Source organism: Saccopteryx leptura, chromosome 1 (genome assembly GCF_036850995.1).
Source record: "Saccopteryx leptura isolate mSacLep1 chromosome 1, mSacLep1_pri_phased_curated, whole genome shotgun sequence".
In the NCBI taxonomy this organism is placed as follows: Eukaryota; Metazoa; Chordata; class Mammalia; order Chiroptera; family Emballonuridae; genus Saccopteryx; species Saccopteryx leptura.
In genome coordinates this window covers 8707105-8730821 of record NC_089503.1, presented here as the reverse complement: position 1 = coordinate 8730821, position 23717 = coordinate 8707105, and the positions used below count along the sequence as shown (strand labels likewise).

Sequence of the window (23717 nt, the reverse complement as noted above, 5' to 3'; positions counted from 1 at the left end):
TTGCAGGACTGGCAAAATGGGGCTTTCACCATGGGGAAGCCCGGGGCGATCTCAGCTCCTGCGGGGCGGTGGGTTGAAAAGAATCCCAGAGGGGGACAGAATGGGGGAGAAATCCCCAAAGTTACGCCCTCGGGAGGAAGGAAGGAACCAGGAAGGAAAGATCTGGCTCTGTCCCTGTGGTGATGCGTCCACACTACCTACCCAGCATGGTGAGGCCTGTTCTCCACATGAGAAGATACCTGGACATTTTATGATTTGTTTCTTTTTTGTTAATGTTCTTTTTTTTTTTTTTTTTAATTTCTGTTCTTTTTTTCTTTTATTGTTACCATTTCTTTGACTTTCCAGGGGATCATCCGTTCTCGTCACAGAGGCATAGCGGAGACATGGGACCTGGAATCAGGACTGGAGGCCCTGCAAAGCCCTGTCTGTGCCCGGGGCCGGGGGCCTAGGAAAGATACTGGCCTTCCCCCGGCCCCGCCCGGACCCTTCCAGGTGTGCCGCTGGGGGCCGAGGGGCCGAGCCCAGTGAGTGCAGCTGAATCTGAAATGCTTCGACTTCAACTGAAAGAGAAACAAAAGGAGAATAAAGGGGCAGGTGCTTTGGCGGTGATGACGGTGATGATGGTGATGACGGTGATGGTGATGGTGATGGTGCGGTGCCGAGGGTGGTGACCCAGCTACTTATGCTGTCAGGCCCCTTCATTATCTCCTTGAATCTTAGTACCTTAAGTGGAAGGCCTCTTAAGGTAGAGCTGAGGAGCTCAGAGTCAGAGGTGGGAGGTGAACTGCCTAAGGTCACACAGCCGCTGAGCTTGGCCTGGCTTTTAATTGACGGGGCCTTTGGCTAGGAAAATCAAGCCTAATAGCAATTCTGGTTCAATGAGGACCAGGGGTTCAATTTACACCCATTAACTTAATGAGACACTTGAAGCACCTGGGGGCTATAATCTGAGGCTGCCTGCCCGCTTCCCCTAGGCCTCTTCTCCTGACCAAGGCCTGAGAACCTTTCAAGGGTGGACACACCTAAGCCAGGATGAACCAACGCTGGAAATGCTGCAGTCCCGGGTGTGACCATCAGGTGGCGAAGCAGCGGTAGGAAGCCCTGCCCCGGGCAGCCCCAGAAAAAACAGAAAATAGGAATTAAAAATTCCTTGGCCGGGAAGCAGAGAGTCAGTTGGAAATTCCGGGAGCCTTCTGTCATATCTGGGAGGCTTGACCTTCCCCTGTTAGCAAAGGCTAGGGACCTCCACAACAGGCGAGGGGCAGGGAAGAAGAGAACGTCTTTTAAAGCGAGTGGAAGAAGGGAAAAGAATTCTCTCGGCCAGTGCGGTGGAATTGGCGGGCGGGCGGGCGTTATGTTAAAATGCATATTCCTGGGCCCAGGGAAACTGCATTTTAGCCAGCACACATAGGGGTTCTGATCCAGGATAAGGTCTGAAACACCAACGTGGCAATGCATCCTTTCCGCAGGCCAGAAACCAGGGGCCAGAGAGGGGAGGTCATGTTCAGGGTAACGGTCCTGGGTCCAGACCTGCCCCTGTGAGGATGGTGTTTGCACGTAGGTATAAAGCACTTTTTTTTTTTTCACGTAAAATTCAGCCTTCGGGCTGTTTCAGATTGGGGCTGTGCCCAGTTGGCCTCCTGTGCTTTCGTGTGAGTTGGTCCTCTCTCACCTCTATTTGCTATTTTAAAATGTATAATGAGTTCCTGCCTGGAGAGGTAAAGTAAAGAAACAGCCCTGGCTTTGAAAGCCAGGCCGGAAGCCCGATCCCTGGGCTTCCTGGCCGGATGCCAGCCCTCTGAGGAGGTCCTAGGGAGCTCAGGGTCCAGACGCCCACACACACCTCCCCCACACTCCCACACTCACACTTCTCTCTGGAACTGACTCAGCGGATTCCCTCGCACATCCCAGGAGGTGACTTTGGGCTCTTGGGCTGCCCCTCATTTCCGATCCAGATCCTGAATTCCAGCCTTGAACTGAGATTTGGTCCATGATGGGCTAGAGGCCACGCTGCAGCTGGCCAGGGGCATCGGAAAGAGCTCCAGCTATAGAGTCTGGTTTGAATCACTCCGCTGTGTGGCTTTGGGCAAGCCGCTTGCCCTCTCTGAGTCTGTTTCCCTGTCTGGGGAAATTGGCACCACCTGTTTCTTGTGCTAGAATGAGGAGCAATAAGAGAGAGCGAGAGAGTGTAGGCAGCACGGCCAGCAGCCTAGCTGAAGCAGGGGGTGGGGGCTGGCTTCACCCCTCCTTACCTGGATGGCTCTGGCTCTGCCCCTCCTCACGCCAGTCTGCACAGCAGGACACACTGGGCCCAGGAGGTGTGATCTCACTCATTCCCCAACCTGCACGCCTGCCCAGTTCCAGAGCCATGGAGGGGCTTTGAGGGAGGCCAGGAAATTGTAGCCATGGTTCCCACCTTGGGAGAATTTACAATCTAATAAAGGCAACCTAGAACCTCCAAATAGGAGTTTCCCAAAATAGGGCTGTCTGCAAGTGGGGCTCCCGGTGCTGCCTGGCAGGAGGTGCCGGCTAAGGAAAGACTGAGCACAGTCCTCGGCCCGCCCCCGCCCCCCGCCCGTGCAGGCACCCCGCCCTCCCTAGCAGGCACCCCGCCCCCGCCCGTGCAGGCACCCCGCCCCCCGCCCGTGCAGGCACCCCGCCCTCCCTAGCAGGCACCCCGCCCTCCCTAGCAGGCACCCCGCCCCCACCCTGGCCTCCTCCATGCCCAGCTCCCAGGCCTTGCTCCTCACCTGTGCCTTAGCAAGGTGGACGGAAATTGTCAGCATGGGTGAAGGTTAGGACTCAGGAACATGACAAAGTGACCAGCGGGGGGCTGCCCAGGGCTTCCTGGTGGCTGAGCCTGCCTGTCTCACTCAGGAGCTAGCCTGGAGGTTAAACTTTAACCGAGGCCACGAGGCGACGGCCCAGTCGGTCCTTCTTCCACAACTGTAATTCAGTAACATCACACCATTGCATCTTATTATTTTTTTTAAAAATCTACTTGACCTTTCACTCAGCATTAGAGAACAGAGTGCTTCAGACACCCGGGCAGCTTGAGCCCAGTGAGCTTTGTCCCTCAGTGTCCCCTCTGTAGAGTGGCGGGGCATCCATGCAGCCACTCCTGGAAACAGGGTAAGGAGGAACTTCTTTACAGTGTTGGGGTCATCCCAGGACCAACCGGACTGGTTGCTGGCCAGCTGCCCAAGCCTTGGCCGGAGATGTGACTGAGGGGAGCAGACTGGGGCCCGGGATCCTGAGCTTGTAGTGGCTCCGGCCTGCTGGCCGTACCTCCCAGGCTCCCTGCGGCCCCTCCCCGGCTGGCCCGGAGGCCCGCCCTGGGCTCTGACCATGGGGTTCACGGAGCTCTTGGAGCGAGCTGGGGGCGTGGGTCTCTTCCAGACCCTGCAGGTCATCACTCTCCTCCTGCCCTCTGTCCTTGTGCCCTCCCAAATGCTCCTGGACAACTTCTCGGCGGCCACCCCGGGCCACCGCTGCTGGGCCCACATGTTGGACAATGGCTCTGAGGCCCCCAGGAACCTCACACCCGAGGCCCTCCTGGTCATCTCCATCCCACTGGGCCCCAACCATGAGCCCCACCAGTGTCGCCGCTTCCGCCACCCTCAGTGGCAGCTCCTGGAGCCCAACACCACGGCCGCCAACTGGAGTGAGGCCGCCACGGAGCCGTGCCTGGATGGCTGGGTCTATGACCACAGCACCTTCTCCTCCACCATTGTGGCTGAGGTAAGGGCCCCCCTCCCAGCTTTCCTCCTTCCTGGCTGTCCACCACGACTGGGGAGCGCGTCCTACTGCCTTCCTCACGGCAGGGAGGTGCTGTGCTGCTGCTCCCTTAACACGTACTACTGACTGCTCATGTCGGCCCCGATTCCGAGCAGTGGCTAGGGTTACAGGACGAACAGGGAGCCTTCCAGGATCTGCTGGCGGGTTTGGAAGCAGCCAGCATTTAAACCAGTAATAACAGCACAGTGAGCCTCCCCCTTTCGCCCTTTAAGTAGCTGGCACTGTTCCCAGTGCTTTCCCTGTAGTCACAGCCTCCCTGTGATCCCAGGGGGTGGGTCTTATTATTGTCCCCATTTAACAAAGGACAAAACAGGAGCATCGAGAGGTTCAGTGATTTGTCCCAGGACACACAGCTAAAACCGGATTCAACCTTGGCAGTCAGGGGCCAGAACCTGGGACTGTCACTCTTCTGTCCAGCCTCCGGGGTCATAAGTGAATCCTAAGGAGAGAAGCGGGTCTTAGGAGTCAGGGAGAGACAGCAGATGGGGAAGGTCTCTATGAAGAGGGGACATTTAAGATGAGACCTGGATTACGGGAGAAGGAATCAGTCCCGCAAAGGGGGGTGGGGTGGGGGGGCTGGTGTGTGGTCAGAGCCCTGAACGGGAGTGTGTCTGGGCACTTGAAGGAGCAGGAGGCCCAGCATACCGCCCGCGAGAGCGGGAGGGGCAGGAGCCACCAGGTGGGGACGGAGGGGAGGGCCTGAATTTCTTTTAAGTGCACAGGAAAGTTATTGGAGGCTCTGGGGTAGGGGAGCAATGTGATCTGATTTGCAATTTCAAGAAGTCATTTTGCAGGGCAGAGACTGCCTGGTAGAGACAGGGGCTTCTACTGCCATCAGCCAGGGGGGAAGGCAGGAAGGGAGTAGAGCTCCCAGGCTTTGATGAAGGACTGACCTGGCGGGGGCGGGGGGGGGGGAGGGTGATGGATGCCCATCCTGGGCCCAAGGCGCTGAAAATATCCCAGCGATGCGCGCGCATCTCTGTTCATGCTAACGGCCGGTGAGAGCCAGCTGCACGGCCCTGTTTCCGGATGAGTAAGCAGGCCATGCCAGGTGCCGGCACGTACCCAAGCTCACCGGCCAGTAGTCAGCGGAGTCAGAGCCAGAGCCTAGGGTGTCACCACCTCCCACCACTGTCCACTGCCAGATGCCAAGCTCTGTCATATCCCGGCCATGCTGTTGGCTGTGAGCAGAGAGTGGAGGCCAACAGCCAGCACACCCCTTCCCCTTCTGTTGCCTGGCCCATGGGATCTGTGGGCCCCATTGTGGGTGGCCAAACCCACAAGACCCAGGCTGACCAGGTGTTCCTGGCTGGGAGCTCCGGCTGCCACCCCTGCCCTGTAGACCACGTCCCTGAGCTGTCACACCCTCCTTCTCTTCTAGTGGGGCCTGGTGTGCGACCACCAGGGCTTGAAGCCCCTGGGCCAGGCCATCTTCATGGCCGGTACACTGCTGGGTTCCTTCGCCTGGGGCCTCCTCTCCTACTGGTAAGGACTTCTCTCTGGGCGAGCTCCTCCCAGACAGTGGGTGGGGGACAGAGGTACAGAAATGTCACGTGAGTGTCCGTGTTCCCTGAGAGGAGGGCTCCTTTGGTTGAGTCTGGACATGAGTTCCAGGCGGCCAGGGGACGGTGATGGCCAAGAGCGTGCTCTAGGCTAAGGTGCACAGTGAGAAGTCACCCTGAGCACTCTTGCTCTCTGTCCTTCATCTCCTGAACCAACCTTTATTGTGCACCTACTGTGTGCCAGATGCTACACAGACCCTGCCCTCGGGGAGCTAGTAGTCTTCCAGGGAGAAAGAGCCCCTTCTTCTTCTCAACTTCAAGTACAAAACACGCTATGAGGCCCTGGCCGGTTGGCTCAGCGGTAGAGCATCGGCCTGGCGTGCGGGGGACCCGGGTTCGATTCCCGGCCAGGGCACATAGGAGAAGCGCCCATTTGCTTCTCCACCCCCCACCCCCCCTCCTTCCTCTCTGTCTCTCTCTTCCCCTCCCGCAGCCAAGGCTCCATTGGAGCAAAGATGGCCCGGGCGCTGGGGATGGCTCCTTGGCCTCTGCCCCAGGCACTAGAGTGGCTCAGGTCTCGGCCGAGCGACCTCCCAGAGGGGCAGAGCATCGCCCCCTGGTGGGCAGAGCGTCGCCCCTGGTGGGCGTGCCGGGTGGATCCCGGTCGGGCGCATGCGAGAGTCTGTCTGACTGTCTCTCCCCGTTTCCAGCTTCAGAAAAAACAAAACAAAACAAAAAAAACACGCTATGAAATAGAAATACTCCTTCTCCTCCTCCCTTCTCCCCACCCTCTCCTCTTTTCCTCCCTTCTTCCCCTCACCTACTCCCCTCTCTCCTCTCCTCCCTTCTTCTCCCTCCTCTTTTCCCTCCCCTCCCCTCCCCTCGCCCTCCCTCCACCACTCCTCTTCCTCCCTTCCCAGTGGCGTGTCTGGGGAGTAGTCCAGTGCCTTCCCCTCTCCCTCTGCCCCTCCTCCTGCCAGGCACCTCTATCCGGTGCCTATAACACCCTGCTTTACTCCTGTCTGCTTGTCCCCTAACTGCGGGCTGGGAGGTTCCCTTTGGAGGAGCCTCACTGAACTGCCGATGCCCCGCCCAGCCCCTCCTACCGAGACTCCACCCCATGGCGCACCCCAGAACCCTGGGAGCCACTTCTGTTCCCCTTCTCTCACCCCCACATTCACAAACACACCCCAGCCCAGCCCCCTCCTGCACGCAGTGCCCTTGCTCAAGTCACCACCACCTCGGGCCTGGGCAGAACCGAGCCTCCTCCCGGGTCCCCAGCTTCTGCGGAGGAAACCGTCCTGATGGAGGTGCGGCACTCCCGGGTGCGGGTGCGGGCGTGGCACTCGGGGGTGTGGGCGTGGCACTCCGGGGTGCGGGCGCGGCACTCGGGGGTTCAGGCGTGGCACTCCCGGGTGCGGGTGCGAGCGCGGCAATCGGGGGCGTGGGCGTGGCACTCCGGGGTGCAGGGGCGACCCTCGGGGGGTGCGGGCGTGGCACTCGGGGGTTCAGGCGTGGCACTCCCGGGTGCGGGTGCGAGCGCGGCAATCGGGGGCGCGGGGGCGGCACTCGGGGGTGCGGGCGTGGCACTCGGGGGTGTGGGCGTGGCACTCCGGGGTGCGGGCGCGGCACTCGGGGGTTCAGGCGTGGCACTCCCGGGTGCGGGTGCGAGCGCGGCAATCGGGGGCGCGGGGGCGGCGCTCGGGGGTGCGGATGCGGATATGGCACTTGGGGTGCGGGGGTGGCACACAGGGGGTGCAGGGGTGGCACTTGGGGATGCAGGCGCAGCACTTGTGGTGACTTCGCCAAGACTTGGTTGAGGATGGGGTGGATGCCTCACCCAGGACCCTGTGCCTTGGTTTCCTCCTGTGAGTGAGGACCCTGGCACCTACCCTGGGGTGGTTGTGATATAATAAGGGAGTTAATCACGTGTAGAGCTAGGGCCAGGCCTAGCGCGATGTTCACTCTCATGCTGAGGTTATTGGTGATTCTCAGATTGCCCCGAGCGTGGCAGGGAGCCCCTGTCAAACTGCAACTGGTCTGCAGGTCCCCCAGTGGGACTGAGGTCGGAGCCAGGTGTCAGCCTCTAGCCCTCAGCCCCAGTCTGGGCGGAGGCGGCCTTGCTCCTGGGTGCCCCTCGGATAGGGCCGAGGTTTGCTCCCACCTCCCCGTTAGAACTTAGCTGGCTACACACCGGCGTTTGGGTTGAGCTGCCTGGGGCAGCAGTGGCTCTGTGAGCCGGGGCCCTGGGCTGAGGACCCTCCATGGGTTGTCTCCTGGGAACACCTGCCACCATGCGCAGACAGGCAGGGAGCTAGCTGGCTGGCTTGCCCAGGGCCACAGGTGCCCAGCTTCCTAGTTACACTGTACCCTCGCTTGGCGTCTTGATTTTCACAAACGCCCTACAAGGCATGTCATCGTGAATACCTCCATTTTACGGATGGAGAGACCATGGCTCAGAGATGTTGAGTCCTGTGCCCAAGGTTAGCCAGGAAGGGCAGAGTGTGACTCAACCCTAGGCGTCTGAGGCCAAAGTCCCTCTTTGGCCATGAGGCTGTACTGTCCGCCGAGAGCAAGGTGTCTGCCATTTTGATGACAAACGCACTCCACACGTCTGCTAGGGCTCCTGAGAAGGAGGTGCTGCCTGCACTGACAAGTGGGCGCAATGCCAGGCTCCAGCAGGCACCCCAGCTCTATCCTTCTGTGTCCGAGTCCCCAGGGCCCCTCTCCAGGCCCCCACGATGCTTGCTCCCCAAACAGGTTTGGGCGGAAGCCGATGCTGAGCTGGTGCTGTCTGCTTGTGGCCGTGGCCAACACGAGTGCCATCTTTGCCCCCAATTTCCTTGTCTATTGTGGCCTCCGATTTTTGAGCGCTTTTGGACTGGTCGGCATCCTCCTGACCTCGACGACGCTCTGTGAGTCCCTCGCTCGGCCCACTCCCTGCTGAGGAAGGAAGGATGGGGCTCAAGGCCACCACATGTGGCCTGCGCCTATGCACGTCTGCGTTGCCTTCCAGTGGTGGAATGGACCATGACCCACAGGAGGGCTGTCACCATGACGATTCTGGGATGTACCTACTGCATAGGCCAGATGGTCCTGGGTGGTCTGGCCTTCGCCCTACGGGACTGGCGAGCCCTCCATCTGGCTACGTCGACGCCCTTCTTTGTCATCTTCCTGATATGCTGGTAAGTCCAGTGAGGGGCCTTTTCCCTTGGGAGAGTGTCACTGACAGGAGGGGGACCCGGGGTGCGCCTCAACCCCACCACCCTCGTGGGTTCCAAAATGCTGAGAGCTGTGGAAAGGAGCGATCTAAACAGAGCCCTCGCAAAGGAGGGACAGCTGGGGATTTGGAGTTCCAGGGTGGGCACTTCAGCCAGAGGTCCGAGGGTCCCATCCAGCCCTGGCCTTCATCACGCCGGCATCAGCGCCCCTCCCCCCAAGCACACACACTCCGGCCTCCCTCACACATCACTGTCAAGCCTGCGGGCGTCCGAGTCAGTGCAGACCTGCTCCGGATGTGGGAGGATATCATCATCACTACTATTTTGGTGCTACAGAAGTCCTGAGGTCTGCGCATAGCTGCATAGCTGCTTGGGGGAGGGTCGGAGAAAGAGACACCGGGAGACAAACACAAAGTCAGGTCCCCGGAAGTCCTCTTGTGCCCGTAAGTCAGAGTTGAGTTCACCTGGGCCCAGGTAAGTCTTCTCCAAGATTTGGAGAGTCATGGGGGCTTATTCATTTTTTTCTCAAAGATGTACCGCACTCGTGCCCCATGGCCAGATGTGGTTTCAGGAATTAGGGACACAGCAACAAATAAAGCAGACCAAAAGCCACTGACCTCGTGGAATTTGACCGTATAAACAGGACCCACAAGCAAGAAGGAAGGCAGCCCATGATTGCACTAAGTAGGTGGGCCACCCTGGTCACTCTGACCTGTGCATCCTGGATGTTGCCGATAACACCACCTATGTATGAACACTTCCAATGAGGGGGATGATATTATCACCAGTATTTCCAGATGAGGCACTTAGGCCCCAGAGAGGTTCAGTGGCTTGCCCAAGGCCACACAGCTGGTGAGTGCCAAAGGCCGGATTTGAATCCAGGCAGGGTAGCTCATTTCACCGCTGTCTGTCAAATTGCCTCAGGAAGTTTTCTTAGCTTCTCTGCAAACAGGGCTGAGGTCCTGTTGCTGGAAAACCTCTTCCACCAGGGAGCCCCTTCTCCCTGCCCATCTGCCCCGAGGCTGGGAAGAAGCAGCCTCATTTATAAAACCATTCAGTTCTGGTTGCAGATGCTTTAATTGTATGGGTTTTAAAACAAATTCACCCTGATGTAAACCTCTGCTTTAGAAATTGCCCCAGAACCACCCCACGCCTGGGCAGCCTGTGTGCTGGCTACCACAGCGCTCACATTGGCAGGGTCCCGGCAGCCAGGAAGCCAGATGGGTGGTCCTGAGAGGAAGAGGTGGCCAGGCATTGAGACTCATCTGAAATCACTAGGGACTGCGTCTCCCAGCCCAGCACTGGCAGTGCAGAAGGGGACGTGGCTGCCTTCTCCTCATGCCCATGGCAGAGGGCGGGTCTTCTTCCCACCATGCCCTTCCTACCTGACCGGGGGTGGGGGAAGGAGTGCCCAGCATGCATGGGAAGACCTAGCCATGCACCTGCTTTTGCAACAGGTGGCTGCCGGAGTCTGCACGCTGGCTCATTATTACTGGCAAACCAGAACAAGCACTTCAGGAACTCAAAAAGGTGGCCAGGATGAATGGCCGCAAGGAAGCCAAGAAGACACTGACCATAGAGGTGAGACGCTGCTGTTTGTGACCTAGAGTGTGGGGTGTGACTCGGAAAGGACATCCACTGATGTGTGATCAGTATTATCACCAGCTTCACCCCTGCCCATTCCACCACCACCTCCATCAACACCACTAGGACCATTACCACCTTGGCAGAACACCAACATCACTGTCATTGCTGTCGCCTTCACCATCTCTGTCATCACCACCACCACCATTGCCACAATCATCACAACCCCCATCACTGCCACCACCATCCTCAGCACCGCCATCGTTGCCTCCACCATCACCGTGGTTACCACCTCTGCTATACCCGCCATCACCACCATGATCATCATTTCTGCACAAACACAACTCCCATCACTACCACTGAGAATAACGATACCACCAATACCAACACCACCACCAACAGGATCACGACCATCCACACTCTCACCATCACCTTCATCACCCCCATCATCACCTCTCCTGGCAGACCACCACCAACTTTATCTTCATTTCCACTAACATCACCAGTACCGTCCCTCCCTTCGCCACCAGCATCTCTACAAAACACCATCAACACCATTACCTTCACCACCATCATCATTCTCACCATCACCACCACTAGTGACAGTACACCATTACCAACAACACACCACATACCACCTTACTATTCACCGCCTTGATCTACATCTATTGCACACTCACCTCGTGGGGCTTCTCAATGTTCTGATTTGAAGGAAGCTACTTCAAGAAAATAGGTGTGGGAGGATGTGCGGTCAGAGACCAGAGGATGCAAAGCACCATGAGTGGGGAGGATCAGAGAAGGCTTCCAGGAGGAGGCAAGCTGGAGCTGACCAGGACTGGACTGAGCACTGGGCAGGCAGGGCCCAGCGGTGTAGGGGGAGACTGGATGGGCACTGGGACCCAGTGAGGAGCCAGTGAGTCTGGAGGGGGCACATCCTGATGCTAGGCTTGAGGAACGAGGCAGAATGGCAGGACTTTGTGTAGTAACTGCCACGAACCAACCTGCAGCCCGTAGCCCAGAGGGCCAGCGCTGGGACACCAGACTCGCTCCTTGGTTCTGAGCAGGTGGGCAGGGTCTGCAGGAATCAGAGCAAAGCCTTTCTGTCCCCACTCCCCCTGGCCCCCTGGCTCGCTCTCCAGTCTCCAGAGGTTGAGGCCAGACTCCCCCATCATTCTGGACACCTTCCCCTAGCATGGGGGTAAGGGCCACCCCCCACACACTCACTGTGGCCCCGTTCTGCCCGGAGGTGCTGATGTCCAGCATGGAGGAGGAGGTGACCTCTGCGAAGGCCCGCCAGTCACTGCTGGACCTGTTCCGCACGCCCCTTCTCCGCGGGAGAAGCTGCTGCATGTTCATCGTGAAGTACGCCCCCTCATCCCCCTCCTGGGCCCAGAGCTGCAGAGGGTGGTGGGAGCAGGAGCCCTTGTAGGCCTCTCGGCTGCGTTTGTGGCAGGGACAGGCGGCTCCCCTGGAGGCGGGAGTCCTCGCAGGCAGGGGAGAGGCAGTGTGTGCAGGCCAGCCCTGCAGGGAGCCAGCTGGGGCTGGGGGGGGGGCAGGGGCCTGCTGACAGCACCGGGCAGAGGGCGAGCCCCGGCCCAGCAGGGGCTGCAGCCGGACGCCTGCTTATCAGCATTGGCCTGGTCCCAAGGCTCCCTCATAGAGGGCTGAGTGCACGAGGCCACCTACTTCCCGCTCTGAGCAGCCCTGTGAGATAAGTTCGTGGACGCCCCCACTGACAAACGGGGGTGGGGGCCAGAGCGGCCAGTCGCTTGCCCAGGGTGAGCAGGCATTTGCACTGAAGCTGAGCTCTCGCCCCTCCCAGGTGCCACCCGCCAGGCCCCACGTGGAGTGTGGAGTCCTTGCCCCACCCCAGGAGGGCCTTGTCTCAGCACTCAAGGGCACCTGGGATCAAGAAAAAGCCCCTTAATAAAACAAACACAGTTAAAGTCACTTCTAGGGGAGCATATAGAAAAGTGAGGGCAGGTTTGATGGGGACTCATCCAGAATAAAACTGAAGATCAGGAAAATGTTTATTTTATGCTCTTTTTAACTACACATGGGTTATAATAGCAAACATTTGCTACATCTTAGAACAGAGAATGGATCAAATGCTTTATTTATTTATTTATTTAATAATATAAGCTTCTTTCTGAGAAATTTGAAGCAGTGCCCGCCGGGTCAGGTGTCAGGACTGGCCGAGGTCATTCTTTCAACCACCTCCAAGGCTTCCAGGGTCTCCCAGGGGCTGCTCTGCATCCTTTGTTGTTTGGGTCACAGGCTGTGTCACTGACCTCGTGGGTTCTTGTCTGTGGCTGTGAAGCCAGCTGAGTGCAGCTGCTGTGAGCGCGGGCACCCACGTCACTTACAAACGTGAGGAAAGCGCAGCTGCCGGCCGGGTGGCAGCAGACACCATTGGGCACAGCCTTCCGCGCCACAGTGGGGAGGGCTGGGGGGGTGTCCAGGGGGAACGAGGATGGGGACGGATTTGAAAAGTGGTCAAGAATAAGTTCACATTGTGGCCACTTCTGGATGAAAATTCAGTCTCCAAACTGGAAATCCAGGTTCTGTAAGTTCAGCCACTGGGGAGACCAGACCTGGAGCCCCTGGCAGGGTGTCCTTCTCCTCACTCCTCACCCATCCTACGGGTCTCAGCCAGCAGGAAGGTCCCTGGAGAGGGCTCTGGGACCAACCCCTGGGGAGACCTGGAGCCCCTGGCAGGGTGTCCTTCTCCTCACTCCTCAGCCATCCTACGGGTCTCAGCCAGCAGGAAGGTCCCTGGAGAGGGCTCTGGGACCGACCCCTGGCAGGGTGTCCTTCTCCTCACTCCTCACCCATCCTACAGCCCTCAGCCAGCAGGGAGTTCCCTGGAGAGGGCTCTGGGACCAACCCCTGGCAGGGTGTCCTTCTCCTCACTCCTCACCCATCCTACAGCCCTCAGCCAGCAGGGAGGTCCCTGGAGAGGGCTCTGGGACCAACCCCTGGCAGGGTGTCCTTCTCCTCACTCCTCAGCCATCCTACGGCCCTCAGCCAGCAGGAAGGTCCCTGGAGAGGGCTCTGGGACCGACCCCTGGGGAGACCTGGAGCCCCTGGCAGGGTGTCCTTCTCCTCACTCCTCACCCATCCTACAGCCCTCAGCCAGCAGGGAGGTCCCTGGAGAGGGCTCTGGGACCAACCCCTGGCAGGGTGTCCTTCTCCTCACTCCTCACCCATCCTACGGCCCTCAGCCGCAGGGAGGTCCCTGGAGAGGGCTCTGGGAGCAACCCCTGGGGGAGGCATGAGGAGGGGCAGGGAGCGGGCAGCTGGCTGGCCCTTCTGAGTGGCCCCTCTGGCCTGCAGGGGGCGCCCTCCCCAGCTCAGAGGGGGACAGCCCAGCCCACCTCCCCAACAGAGACTTCACTCTATCATGAATCCCATCTTTCAAGACAGAAATGGGCAACCAGAGAGGGGCAGAGAGCTCTCTGGTTCATAGAACTGGAGCCAGGCCCGGGTTCCAGAAACCAAGCCAGAGGGCGCTGGAGCAGGGCTAAAGGGGCAGCTCAGCTTGACCCCAAGCGCCCTGTCCACCCTGGGCCAGTCAAGCCTCTGTCTAATTGTGCCGAGGGACCACCCAGGCCTCTACCCACGGTCCAGTCCTGCAAGGGATGAGCCCACCGCCCTCCCCATCCTTTCCTGGACAGCCCAACCCTGGGGAGACAGGTCCTGCGTTTGGCAGGCTTGAGCGCTCCGGCCATGATGCGCCCGGGACTAGCAGTGCCCTCCTGGGGCGGCGGACAGCGTGTCAGGCAGCACAGCAGCGGTGCCTGTCCCCCGGGCTGCAGGGACCCGACTTCTGTCTTTGTCCTACAGCTTCTCCCAAATGATCTCCTACTATGGGCTGGTCTTCGACCTGCAGAACCTGGGGAGGGACATCTTCCTCCTCCAGGTCCTCTTCGGCGCCGTGGACTTCCTGGGCCGGGCCTCCAACAACTTCCTGCTCCGGCGCTTCGGCCGCCGCGTGATTCTGGCCAGCTCCCAAGCGATGGCTGGCGCCTCCATCCTGGCCAACATGCTGGTCCCACAAGGTGAGGCCGGGGCGGCGGGAGAAGAGGGGGAGTCACCGGCTGCCGGGGCCCTGGCTTCCCTGCCTGGCACGTCCTGGACTCGTCCTTTCCCCTGGCCCCGGGCCCACTGTCCCGGCTCCGCCCAAGTCTGTCGCCATTTCAAGCTTTGCTGCAGCATCTCGGGAGCCCAATCCCCAAGCAGCCCCGGCCCATTTTCCCGAGGAAGTTGAGGTTCAGCGTGGCGAAGCCACGTGCCCAAGATCCTTCCGCGAGCAAGTGCAAGGCCGGGCTTCGGCCCAGACTCCAGGGCTGCATGTCCGAGTGCAGCCACAGCCTCCGCCCCAGGCTGGCTGGGCGCCCTCAGGCCGGCCCTACCCTCGTGCTCTCCTCCGCCCAGACTCACAGACCCTGCGCTTCGTCTTTGCTGTGCTGGGAAAGGGATGCTTTGGTGTATACTTAACCTGCTGCTCTGTCTACAAGTCTGAACTCTTCCCCACCTCGCTGCGGTAGGCCGGGCTGCAGGCTGCGCAGGAGGGGCTGCCAGGCCTGGGGGCGGGCGAGCAAGGGACGCCCCTGGGAGGCTCAGTGGGAAGGGCGAGGAGGGCTGGCCACCCCGGGATGCACGGCAGAGGGCAGAGGGGCCCCAGCTGCCAACATGGCCCAGCTTCCTCCCCTCAAAAGCCATCCTCAGCCAGGGGCCTCCCAGGACAGCCCTTCCCCAAGAGTCCCGACCTGGAGGCGGCCACACGGGAGGCCCCTCCTCCGCAGGCCTCTCGGCCTGTGATTGGAAACCGCTTTGAGCCCCAGAACCCACCATCCAGGTAGAATCCCGTAGAACCCTGGTAAGGAACCCAGAAGCCGCCCTGGCATGGCGGGGACCCCCACTTGCTCCCACCGCCCTACTGCCCCAGCAGGGTCACCTCCTCAGAACCCAAGGGCTGGGTGGGACACAGACGGAAAACCAGACCCTCCCGCATTGGGTGGTTGGGTAAACTGAGGCTGAAGGACTCCCCAAAGGACTCCCTCAGTAGAAGGGCAGGCGTGGACCTTGGTTCTGTGACCACTAGCCCAGCGCTCTTGCCTTCACTCGTGGCACTCACTCATCTGCCCACCCTTCCAGTAATTTTTCTGACGCGCATTTATTGATTCTGTTAACAATATATAGGAGGCTCAAGCTGGCAACTCGGTGGCTCAACAGAAGCCCTGAGGCAAGCCTCCAGATTACCTAAGATCAGAATGGAGTAGGCCAGACAGTTCTAAGGAAGGACGCCAAATGTTCCCAAGAAACAGAGGCCCCTCTGAATGGGAAAATCCACGTGGGCTCCATGGAGGAGGTGACATTAGAGAGACTTTGAGGAGGACAATTCCTTTAGCCCAGTTTTACCTACTCTGGGCTCTCCTGACCCAGCCATATGCCCCCCCCCCCCCCTTTGGTAAAGACTCCTCATCTAAAGTGTCAGCTATGACAAGGGCTTGGGCCATCCCCCCTCTGCCCACAGGATGACGGCAGATGGTTTCCTGCAGTCAGTAGGTCGGCTGGGGGCTGTGATGGGCCCCCTGATCAAGATGACCGGCCAGGTCCTGCCCCTGCTGCCCCCCCTCTCCTACGGTGTCATCCCCATCGTTGCCAGTCTTGTTGTTGTGCTCTTCCTCCCGGAGACGCGGGGACTTCCACTGCCTGACACCATCCAGGACCTGGAGAACCAGTGAGTGACTCCTGGCCACATGGGAGTGGGCCTGGGCTTCCACTCACACCAGGAGTGGCTGGGCGGGGCTGCAGATGGTGGCTGCCCAAGGGTTAGGGAGGTGTCCTGGATGGGGAAGGCGGGAACTGGGCGGGGCTTCTCCTCTTGATGACACTGATCGCTTTGCTGACTGGCCCCATGCTCAGGGAAGGGGCATAGTGAATGGTGGAGCTTGCATTTCTGCAACCGTTTCCTCAACAACCCTGCCAGGGAAAGTCAGTTGCAATCTGCATTTACAAAAACCTCAGGCTCTGGTCAGTTGGTTCAGTAGATAGAGCGTCGGCCTGGCGTGTGGATGGCCCAGGTTCAATTCCCCATCAAGGCACACAAAAGAAGCGACCATCTGCTTCTCTCTCTCCCCCCCCCCCCCACTCCTCCTTTCCCTCCCATAGCCAGTGGTTCCAGCGTGGCCCCTGGCGCTAAGGATACCGAGCACATCAGCCTCAGGCACTGAGGACAGCTTGGTTGATTAGAGCATTGGCCCCAGACAGAGGTTGCCAGGTGGATTCTGGTTGGGGTGCATGTGGGAGTCTGTCTATCTCCCTGCCTCTCACTTAAAAAAACAAACAAACAACTCAGGCAGGTGAAGCCACTTACTCAAGTTCTCACACATAGAAGGTGACTGTAATTTAGGCAAAGGCAGGAAAACCTACTGGTTACAAGCCCAGCTCTGCAGCCAGACTGCCTGGAACTGAACCCCCACCTGCTTGGCCATGTCACTTACCACTCCACCAAAACTGACTGGAGAGAGACAACCTCGGAGTCCTGGTTAAATCTTCCCCTAGGGAACCACAGGCCCAGGCTGAGTGAGTTCCTCGGACCCTCCGGGGCAAATTGTGTTGCTCTCATGTGTGGTCTTGGAGAGAACAGAAACGAGGAACATTCCTCAACTCTATTTTATAGTCAGCGTCAACTCTATTTTATAGTCAGAAACACCTTTATGTGTCTGCATCCTCATTTCTAAAATGTTAAAAAAAAAAAAGAAAAAGAAAAACAGCCTAGCTCAGAGTTGTTTTGGGGTGTGAGTAATTTATATTAAGACCCCAAAGACAGTGCCTGGCCCCCAGCACGCACTGTGTACGCGCAGCCGCTGTGTCGGGGTGTAGGCGAGGAGGAGCCAAGTCAGGATAATAGTAATAAAAACAGCTGGTGCTTAGTGAGCCCTGTTGTCTGAATGTAGCATCTTATTTAATCCAAATGATGACCCCACAGGTGCTGTCAAGGTGGTAGAGACCGAGAGGTTATGTAACTCACCCAGGGATACCCGCTGAGAAGTGGAGATGCTGGGACAGAATTTACTCTTCCACTTAATTCAGGCTGGTTGCACGCCTACTGCGTTTCAGGCACTGTCCTCTGCTTTGGGTATGCAGTGGTCAGCGAAACCCTGACCTGGAGTTTACACTCCCACAGACCTGACTCCCAGGTCTGCCCTCCATGCTCCAGAGGTGTAGACACATCCCCACACCTCTCTGCTCTCTCTCTGGATTATTTCAGATCAGCAGCTGCCAGGGGCAACCGGCGAGAGGCGGCCATTACAGAAAGCACCTGGTTCTAGGAATTCTGCCTGTGCGAAGCCCCTTCGGCCAAACGTCTCCAATCAGAGGCTGGAAGCCACCTGGGCAGCCTAGAGGGTTTGGTGTGGCCGGGGCCAGGCAGCCGTGGGCAGCGTGGGCAGCGTGGCGGTCTGCTGCTTGCCCTGCCCTGCGCCGCCTCTCCGCCTGCCCCGCTCGGCCTCTCCACCTGCCCCGCTCGGCCTCTCCGCCTGCCCCAGCCCCGTAGGAGCCCGCCCGGCTGCCCTTGTGTCTACTTCATTAACAAGCCGGGCCCCTGCCCTTCCTTGCCCAGCTCACATCTTTACACCTGCACTCAGCCCCCTCCCCCTTCCCAGATCCTGGCTCTGCTGGTCTCCCCTCCACACCCACTCCCGCAGCTTACGGAGTGGATCATAGGACAGACCGGGTTCCAACCCCACACACACACACCATTTACAGAATCCTCGTCTGCAAAATGGGAGTGGTCATGGAACCTACCTCCCAGGGTGGACAACAGGGCTAATGGGTTTTAGCACAGGCCAGACTCCCAACAAATACAACTGTTAACAGCTGCCAGATACGGTATCCAGGTTGTGCTGCCCCCAGGCCTGCGCTAAAGAGACACGTGGGGCTGAAATCCAGCCCGGGCTCTGCTGGCCCATCCCTTACCCTAACAGGGCTGTGCTCACTCTGAGAACGGGGTTGTTTTAATTGCCGACTATTTACCCTGATGGTGATGGAGTGCTTCCTGCCCTGTGGTTACAAGGATGGCCAAACACACGCACGCGCACGCGGACACCTGCCCCTGCACAGATGAGATGGCTGTACTTGATCAATCAGAGCACGCACGCTGTGTAACATGCCGCGTCACATGGGGGGGTGCTCAGGAACAGTGACTACCTGGGACCGTGGGAGAAGGTTTGGTAAGAGGGTAGGGCGCCCCTGGTTCCTGAGGGAGGATGCAGTGGGCTCGTTGAGTGATTTCACAGGTTGGCAGGAAACTAACGCACACTTCCCAGGGATAACAAGAACTGTGCCTGCTCCCCTTGATGAGAAGTGTTGTTTGGCTGGGGACGTTGCCACAGGAGCGGAGTGGGAGAGAAACTTGCGGTTAAGCCATTCGAGACCCTCCTGGTTTCACCTGATGTCAAAAAGCAACGTAACACTGGGCCTTAATTTTAGGTCTCACACCACAGGGCACATTTCTATTGTCTATCTCGAGGGTCACCGTCCCTAATTCATGCAAAGACTGTCCCTGTGCTAGCAGCATCCAGGCTGTTAAAACTATAGGATAGTTGAGGCTGGCCACCTGTCTTAGAAGTGAAGAGACTAAAGTCCAGAGAGATGCAGTGACGTGCTCAGAGTCACATGGTGAACCCCTGCCTGACTCCCAGCCCAGGGCTCTTTCCAGAACACGAGCTCCCCCCCTCACCTACACCCCTTTGTGCCCTGTTATCATCAGCCCTGTCTCAAAGGTAGATGCTTCCCTGGGGATCCAGACTCTTCAGACAATAGTCCACTCTCCTTGGACGACTTGGGGGAAACATCAAGTCTCAGGTTCCCTGGCCCCGGCCTCCCAGTGTCCCTCTCACACCTGATGCTCAACAGACCAATCAAACACAACTCAGGTCCAATCCCCTGTCTGCTTAAAAGCCTTTGGTGTCTTGTAGTAAAGATCAGACTCCCCCACCAACACCCAGTGGGGCCCCAGCCTCCCTTCACATGTAATAAATTTTAAATGATTTAAATTACACAAAACTATGTTCTTGGGTTGTCATGGAATTAAATTAAAACCGAGATATATCTAAAAAACTCCTTCCAACTAAACAACTTCTAAAAGACCCATAAGTCAAAGAAATCACAAAGGAGATTAGAAAATATTTTGAACTACATTTAAAATGTTTAAATGACATATCAAGACTTGATGAAATTAAAGCAGTAAAGTAAAATTTATATCATTAAATATCTACATCAGAAGTCTCAAATCAAATATATCAGCCTAAGAAATTAGAAAAAAAAAGAGCTAATTAAACCTAAAGTAAGTAAGAGACAGGAAATAATAAACAGCAGAAATCCAAGAAATAGAAAGTTATTTTAAAAATCAACAAGACCTGAAGCTGGTTCTTTGAGAAGATCAATAAAATTTATAAACCACTAGATGTACTGACCAGGAAAAAAAGAGAACAGACACACATGACCAATATCAGAAACAAAGGGGGAAGCATCACTACCAGTTCTACAGACATTAAAATGATAAGGAAATATCATGAGCAATATTTTACCAATAAATCTAGACAACTTAGATGAAATGAAGAAATTTCTTGAAGGATACAAACTACCAAAGCTCACTCAAGAAGAAATAGATAATATTGTTAGCCCTGTATCTATTATACTAAAGAAATTGAATTTATGGCTTAAAACCTTCCCACAAAGAAAACTCCAGGTCTCTAGATGGTTTCACTGGTTCATTCTGCCAAACATTTAAGCAAAAATTATACCAATTCTACACAGAATCCTCCATAATATTGAAAAAGAGGTAACACTTCCCAACTTATTCTATGAGACCAACATTACTCTGATACCAAATTCAGAAAAAAAGTATTAGAAGAAAACTACAAAAAAAATAATAAAAAAAATAAAAATAAATAAATAAATAAATAAAAAAAAGAAGGAAACTACAAATCAATATCTCTTACACACACAAACAGAAAATTGAATCCAACAATATATTAAAAAAGGGTAATATATCATGATCGAGTGGAGTTTATCCCAGAAATGCAAAGTTGATTTACTATTCAAACATCAAGGTAAGCAAAATTGTGTTATCATCTCAACAGAAAACATTTCACAAAATTCAGCATTTATTCCTGATAAATCCTACTCAGCATACTCAGAATATAAGAGCTTGCTCGACCTGATAAAGGGCGTCGCTGAGAAACCAAGAGATAAAACCACACTTCGTAGTGAAAGACTGAATGCACTCCTACTAAGATCAGAAATGAGTCTAGGATGTCTACTTTATCACTTCTATTTAACACAGGTCCTACTCAGTGCAATAAAGCAAGAAAAAAATAAATAAGAGGCTTATAGATTAGCCTGACCAGGCGGTGGTGCAGTGGATAGAGCATCGGACTGGGACACAGAGGTCCCAGGTTTGAAACCCCGAGGTCACCAGCTTGAGTTCAGGCTCATCTGATTTGAACAAGGCTCACTAGGTTGAGCCCAAGGTCGCTGGCTGGAGCAAGGGGTCACTCACTGTGCTGTAGTCCCCCCAGACAAGGCCCATATGAGAAAGCAATCAATGAGAAACTAAGGTACACAACGAAAAATTGATGCTTCTCATCTGTCTCCCTTTCAATCTGTCTGTCCCTATCTGTCCCTCTCTCTGTATGTCACACAAATAAAGAGGATTATAGATTAGAAAGAAAGACAAAACTATATTTGCAGATGATGTAATTGTAGAAAATCCTAAGAAATCTATTAAAATGTCACCAGAAATAATGAGTTTAATAAGGTTGCAAGGTGACAAGGTCAGTATATAAAAATCTATTGTATTTCTGTATGCTAGTAACAATCAGAAATTGAACGATCAGAAAATGCCACCTAATGATAGCCCGGGAAAAAACTGACACCGGGGGATAAATTCAACAAAATAAAGACAAGATTCAAGCACTGAAAACTACAAAATGCTGCTGAGAAATTAAAGCAGATCTAAATACATGGGAAGATATACCATGTTCATAGATTGGAAGACTCTATTACCAAGATGTCAGCTCCTCACAGAGGTATATATAGATTCAATGCAATCTCAGTCAAATGCCAACCCAACATACCCGGCAATACCATGCTGGCATCATGGGCCTGGCACTGCAGGTGGGGGCAGGGCGCCCACAGGAGCCACTCAGGCAGGCCTCATCAGGCTCAGTGGGTCCTGCCAGGTCTCCGAGGAGGTGCCTAATGGAGTCCTGTGGCTTTTTCAGCCAGTCATGTAGTGCGTACAATTTTAAGAGCTGAGAACAGGCCCTGGCCAGTTGGCTCAGCGGTAGAGCGTCGGCCTGGCATGCAGGGGACCCGGGTTCGATTCCCAGCCAAGGCACATAGGAGAAGCGCCCATTTGCTTCTCCACCCCCCTCCCCTCCTTCCTCTCTGTCTCTCTCTTCCCCTCCCACAGCCAAAGCTCCATTGGAGCAAAGATGGCCCGGGCGCTGGGGATGGCTCCTTAGACTCTGCCCCAGGCGCTAGAGTGGCTCTGGTCGAGGCAGAGCGACGCCCCGGAGGGGCAGAGCATCACCCCCTGGTGGGCAGAGCATCGCCCCTGGTGGGCGTGCCGGGTGGATCCCGGACGGGCACATGCGGGAATCTGTCTGACTGTCTCTCCCCGTTTCCAGCTTCAGAAAAAAAAAAAAAAAAAGAGCTGAGAACAGACTTCCTCTCAGAGGTACAACAGTAGTGGCTTAGAAAAACCCCTCGGCTAGGCCACATGGGGAAGGTGAGACCCTGAGGACACCTGTTATTGCAGGAGAAAGAGCAGCAAAAGAATGAACAGAAGGAACAGACCTCTGTGGTGGGAGAGAGCAGAGCGGAGGGTGGGGAAGAGGCTGCCAGATGAACGCAGAGGCCAAAGGCGGCCACCAGGTAGGACAGTGCAGTTCCGTACAGGATGACGTTCTCATGGCTGCAGGCGACCATGCCCTTCGTCTCCTCAAACTTTGAGGACATAGGCAAATGGTGCGTGTGCGCGCACACACATGTATACCTGTGTGTGTGTGTGTGTGTGCATGTGTGTCTGCGTAAATGAAGGCTGGGGGGTGACACTCGGTTTCCAGGATTCAGATGCGTCCAGGGTAGAAATGCAGGCAGGGTCTCAGGCCCCACGGCAGACGGACTCTGGCTCGGACAGGTTACCTCCAGAAGCCGGGAAGCCCCCTCTGCACCCTCCCTCTGCAATCTTTCTGCACTCTGCTCAAACAGCATGGTGGAGAATGACCTGAGGGGCCAGTCCCCCAATATCTCCATTACAGGTGTTCTTTCTCAGAAAATGAGAATTCTTCATTAAAACCACCAAGCAAACATTAGCCATATGTGGAGAGATAAATCACATTTCAACCCAGATTTATATCAGTCTCACTCTGTGCTATACAGTTCAGTGCTTGTCCTCCAAATGACATCTGTCCCTGCCCAGTCTGACCCTGGGACAGCCCCCACCCCCGCTCCCATGAGCCCTTTCCAAGTGAGCCTTCAGGGACTCCCAGGTGTCCCCCACAGTCCTTGTCAAGAAATAATGGGCCCTGGCCGGGTAACTCACGTGGTTAGAACATTGTTCCCGATACGTCAAAATTGCAAGTTTGATCCCAGTCAGGGCATGTACAAGGATCAACCAAAGAATGCATAAATAAGGGAAAAACAAATCAATGTTTCTCTTTCTCTCTCTCCCTTCTTCTCCCTCTCTGTCTCTAAAATCAATCAATAAAAAATTTTAAAAACATTTAGAAAGAAAAGCTATATTGGAGAAGAAATCCCCTTTATAATAACAACACACATAAATAAATACCTATAAATAAAATATGCAAAAGTTAAAAAAAATGATGACGACGACAATGAGGACGATAACATTGTTATTAAGCCCTCACTGCTTGGCCAGGACCGTTCTAAGTGATCTGCATAAACCCACTTAGTCCTCACAAGAGCTTTGTAAGTTCAGACTCTTATCACCATCACTTTAGAGAGGAGGAAACTTGAGACACAGAGAAGGTTAGCACCTTTCCCAAGGCCGCACAGCTTGGACGGAGCAGGGATTCAAATCCACACAGTCTATTCCAGAGTCTGTATGCAACCCTTGGGCAACACTGCCTCTTGTTTCGGGAGAACCCTCAGGTATGGTCCAGCCATGCGGGCACTGCCCACTCTGCTCTGGGCTGGGGCGTCTCACCGGCAGAGGCAGGGAGGAAAGCTCCGATCGCACAGGGTGTTTGCATATGGCCCGCCGGGTCCTGAGACATGGTTTCCGGTGAAGTGTGAGGGATTTTGCCAACATTCATGTCATGCCTTCCTGAGCCCTTCCCCACCATGCTTGTCCTGGCAGCCACCTAAAATTACTCCTCTTATTAGGGCTACAACTCACAAAGGCAAAAAGAGACAGCATTCTGCAAGAGGACCAGGCATTCCTGAGAATGCAGGAGCTAAACTAGCAGCCTAAGGAGAGATCAAGACTGAGACCGTGGGGACCAGCGGCTGGGGAGAGGGCCCTGAGGCGCAGGCTGTGGGGGGGGGGTGGATCGGGGAATAGGGGGGAATG

At 55.9% G+C, this 23717-nt stretch overlaps 1 protein-coding gene across 1 annotated transcript; it reads left to right on the top strand.

Annotated features, from left to right (window-relative positions):
• The first annotated feature begins 2997 nt into the window (after positions 1 to 2997).
• Positions 2998 to 17522, top strand: SLC22A11 (solute carrier family 22 member 11). The gene is made up of 10 exons (XM_066360362.1): positions 2998 to 3741; positions 5180 to 5283; positions 8061 to 8215; positions 8317 to 8485; positions 9979 to 10102; positions 11352 to 11467; positions 13952 to 14166; positions 14543 to 14651; positions 15645 to 15852; positions 17383 to 17522. The coding sequence occupies exons 1-10, from the start codon at positions 3349 to 3351 to the stop codon at positions 17443 to 17445; spliced, it is 1656 nt and encodes a 551-aa protein (XP_066216459.1). The 5' UTR covers positions 2998 to 3348; the 3' UTR covers positions 17446 to 17522.
• Positions 17523 to 23717: the final 6195 nt, after the last annotated feature.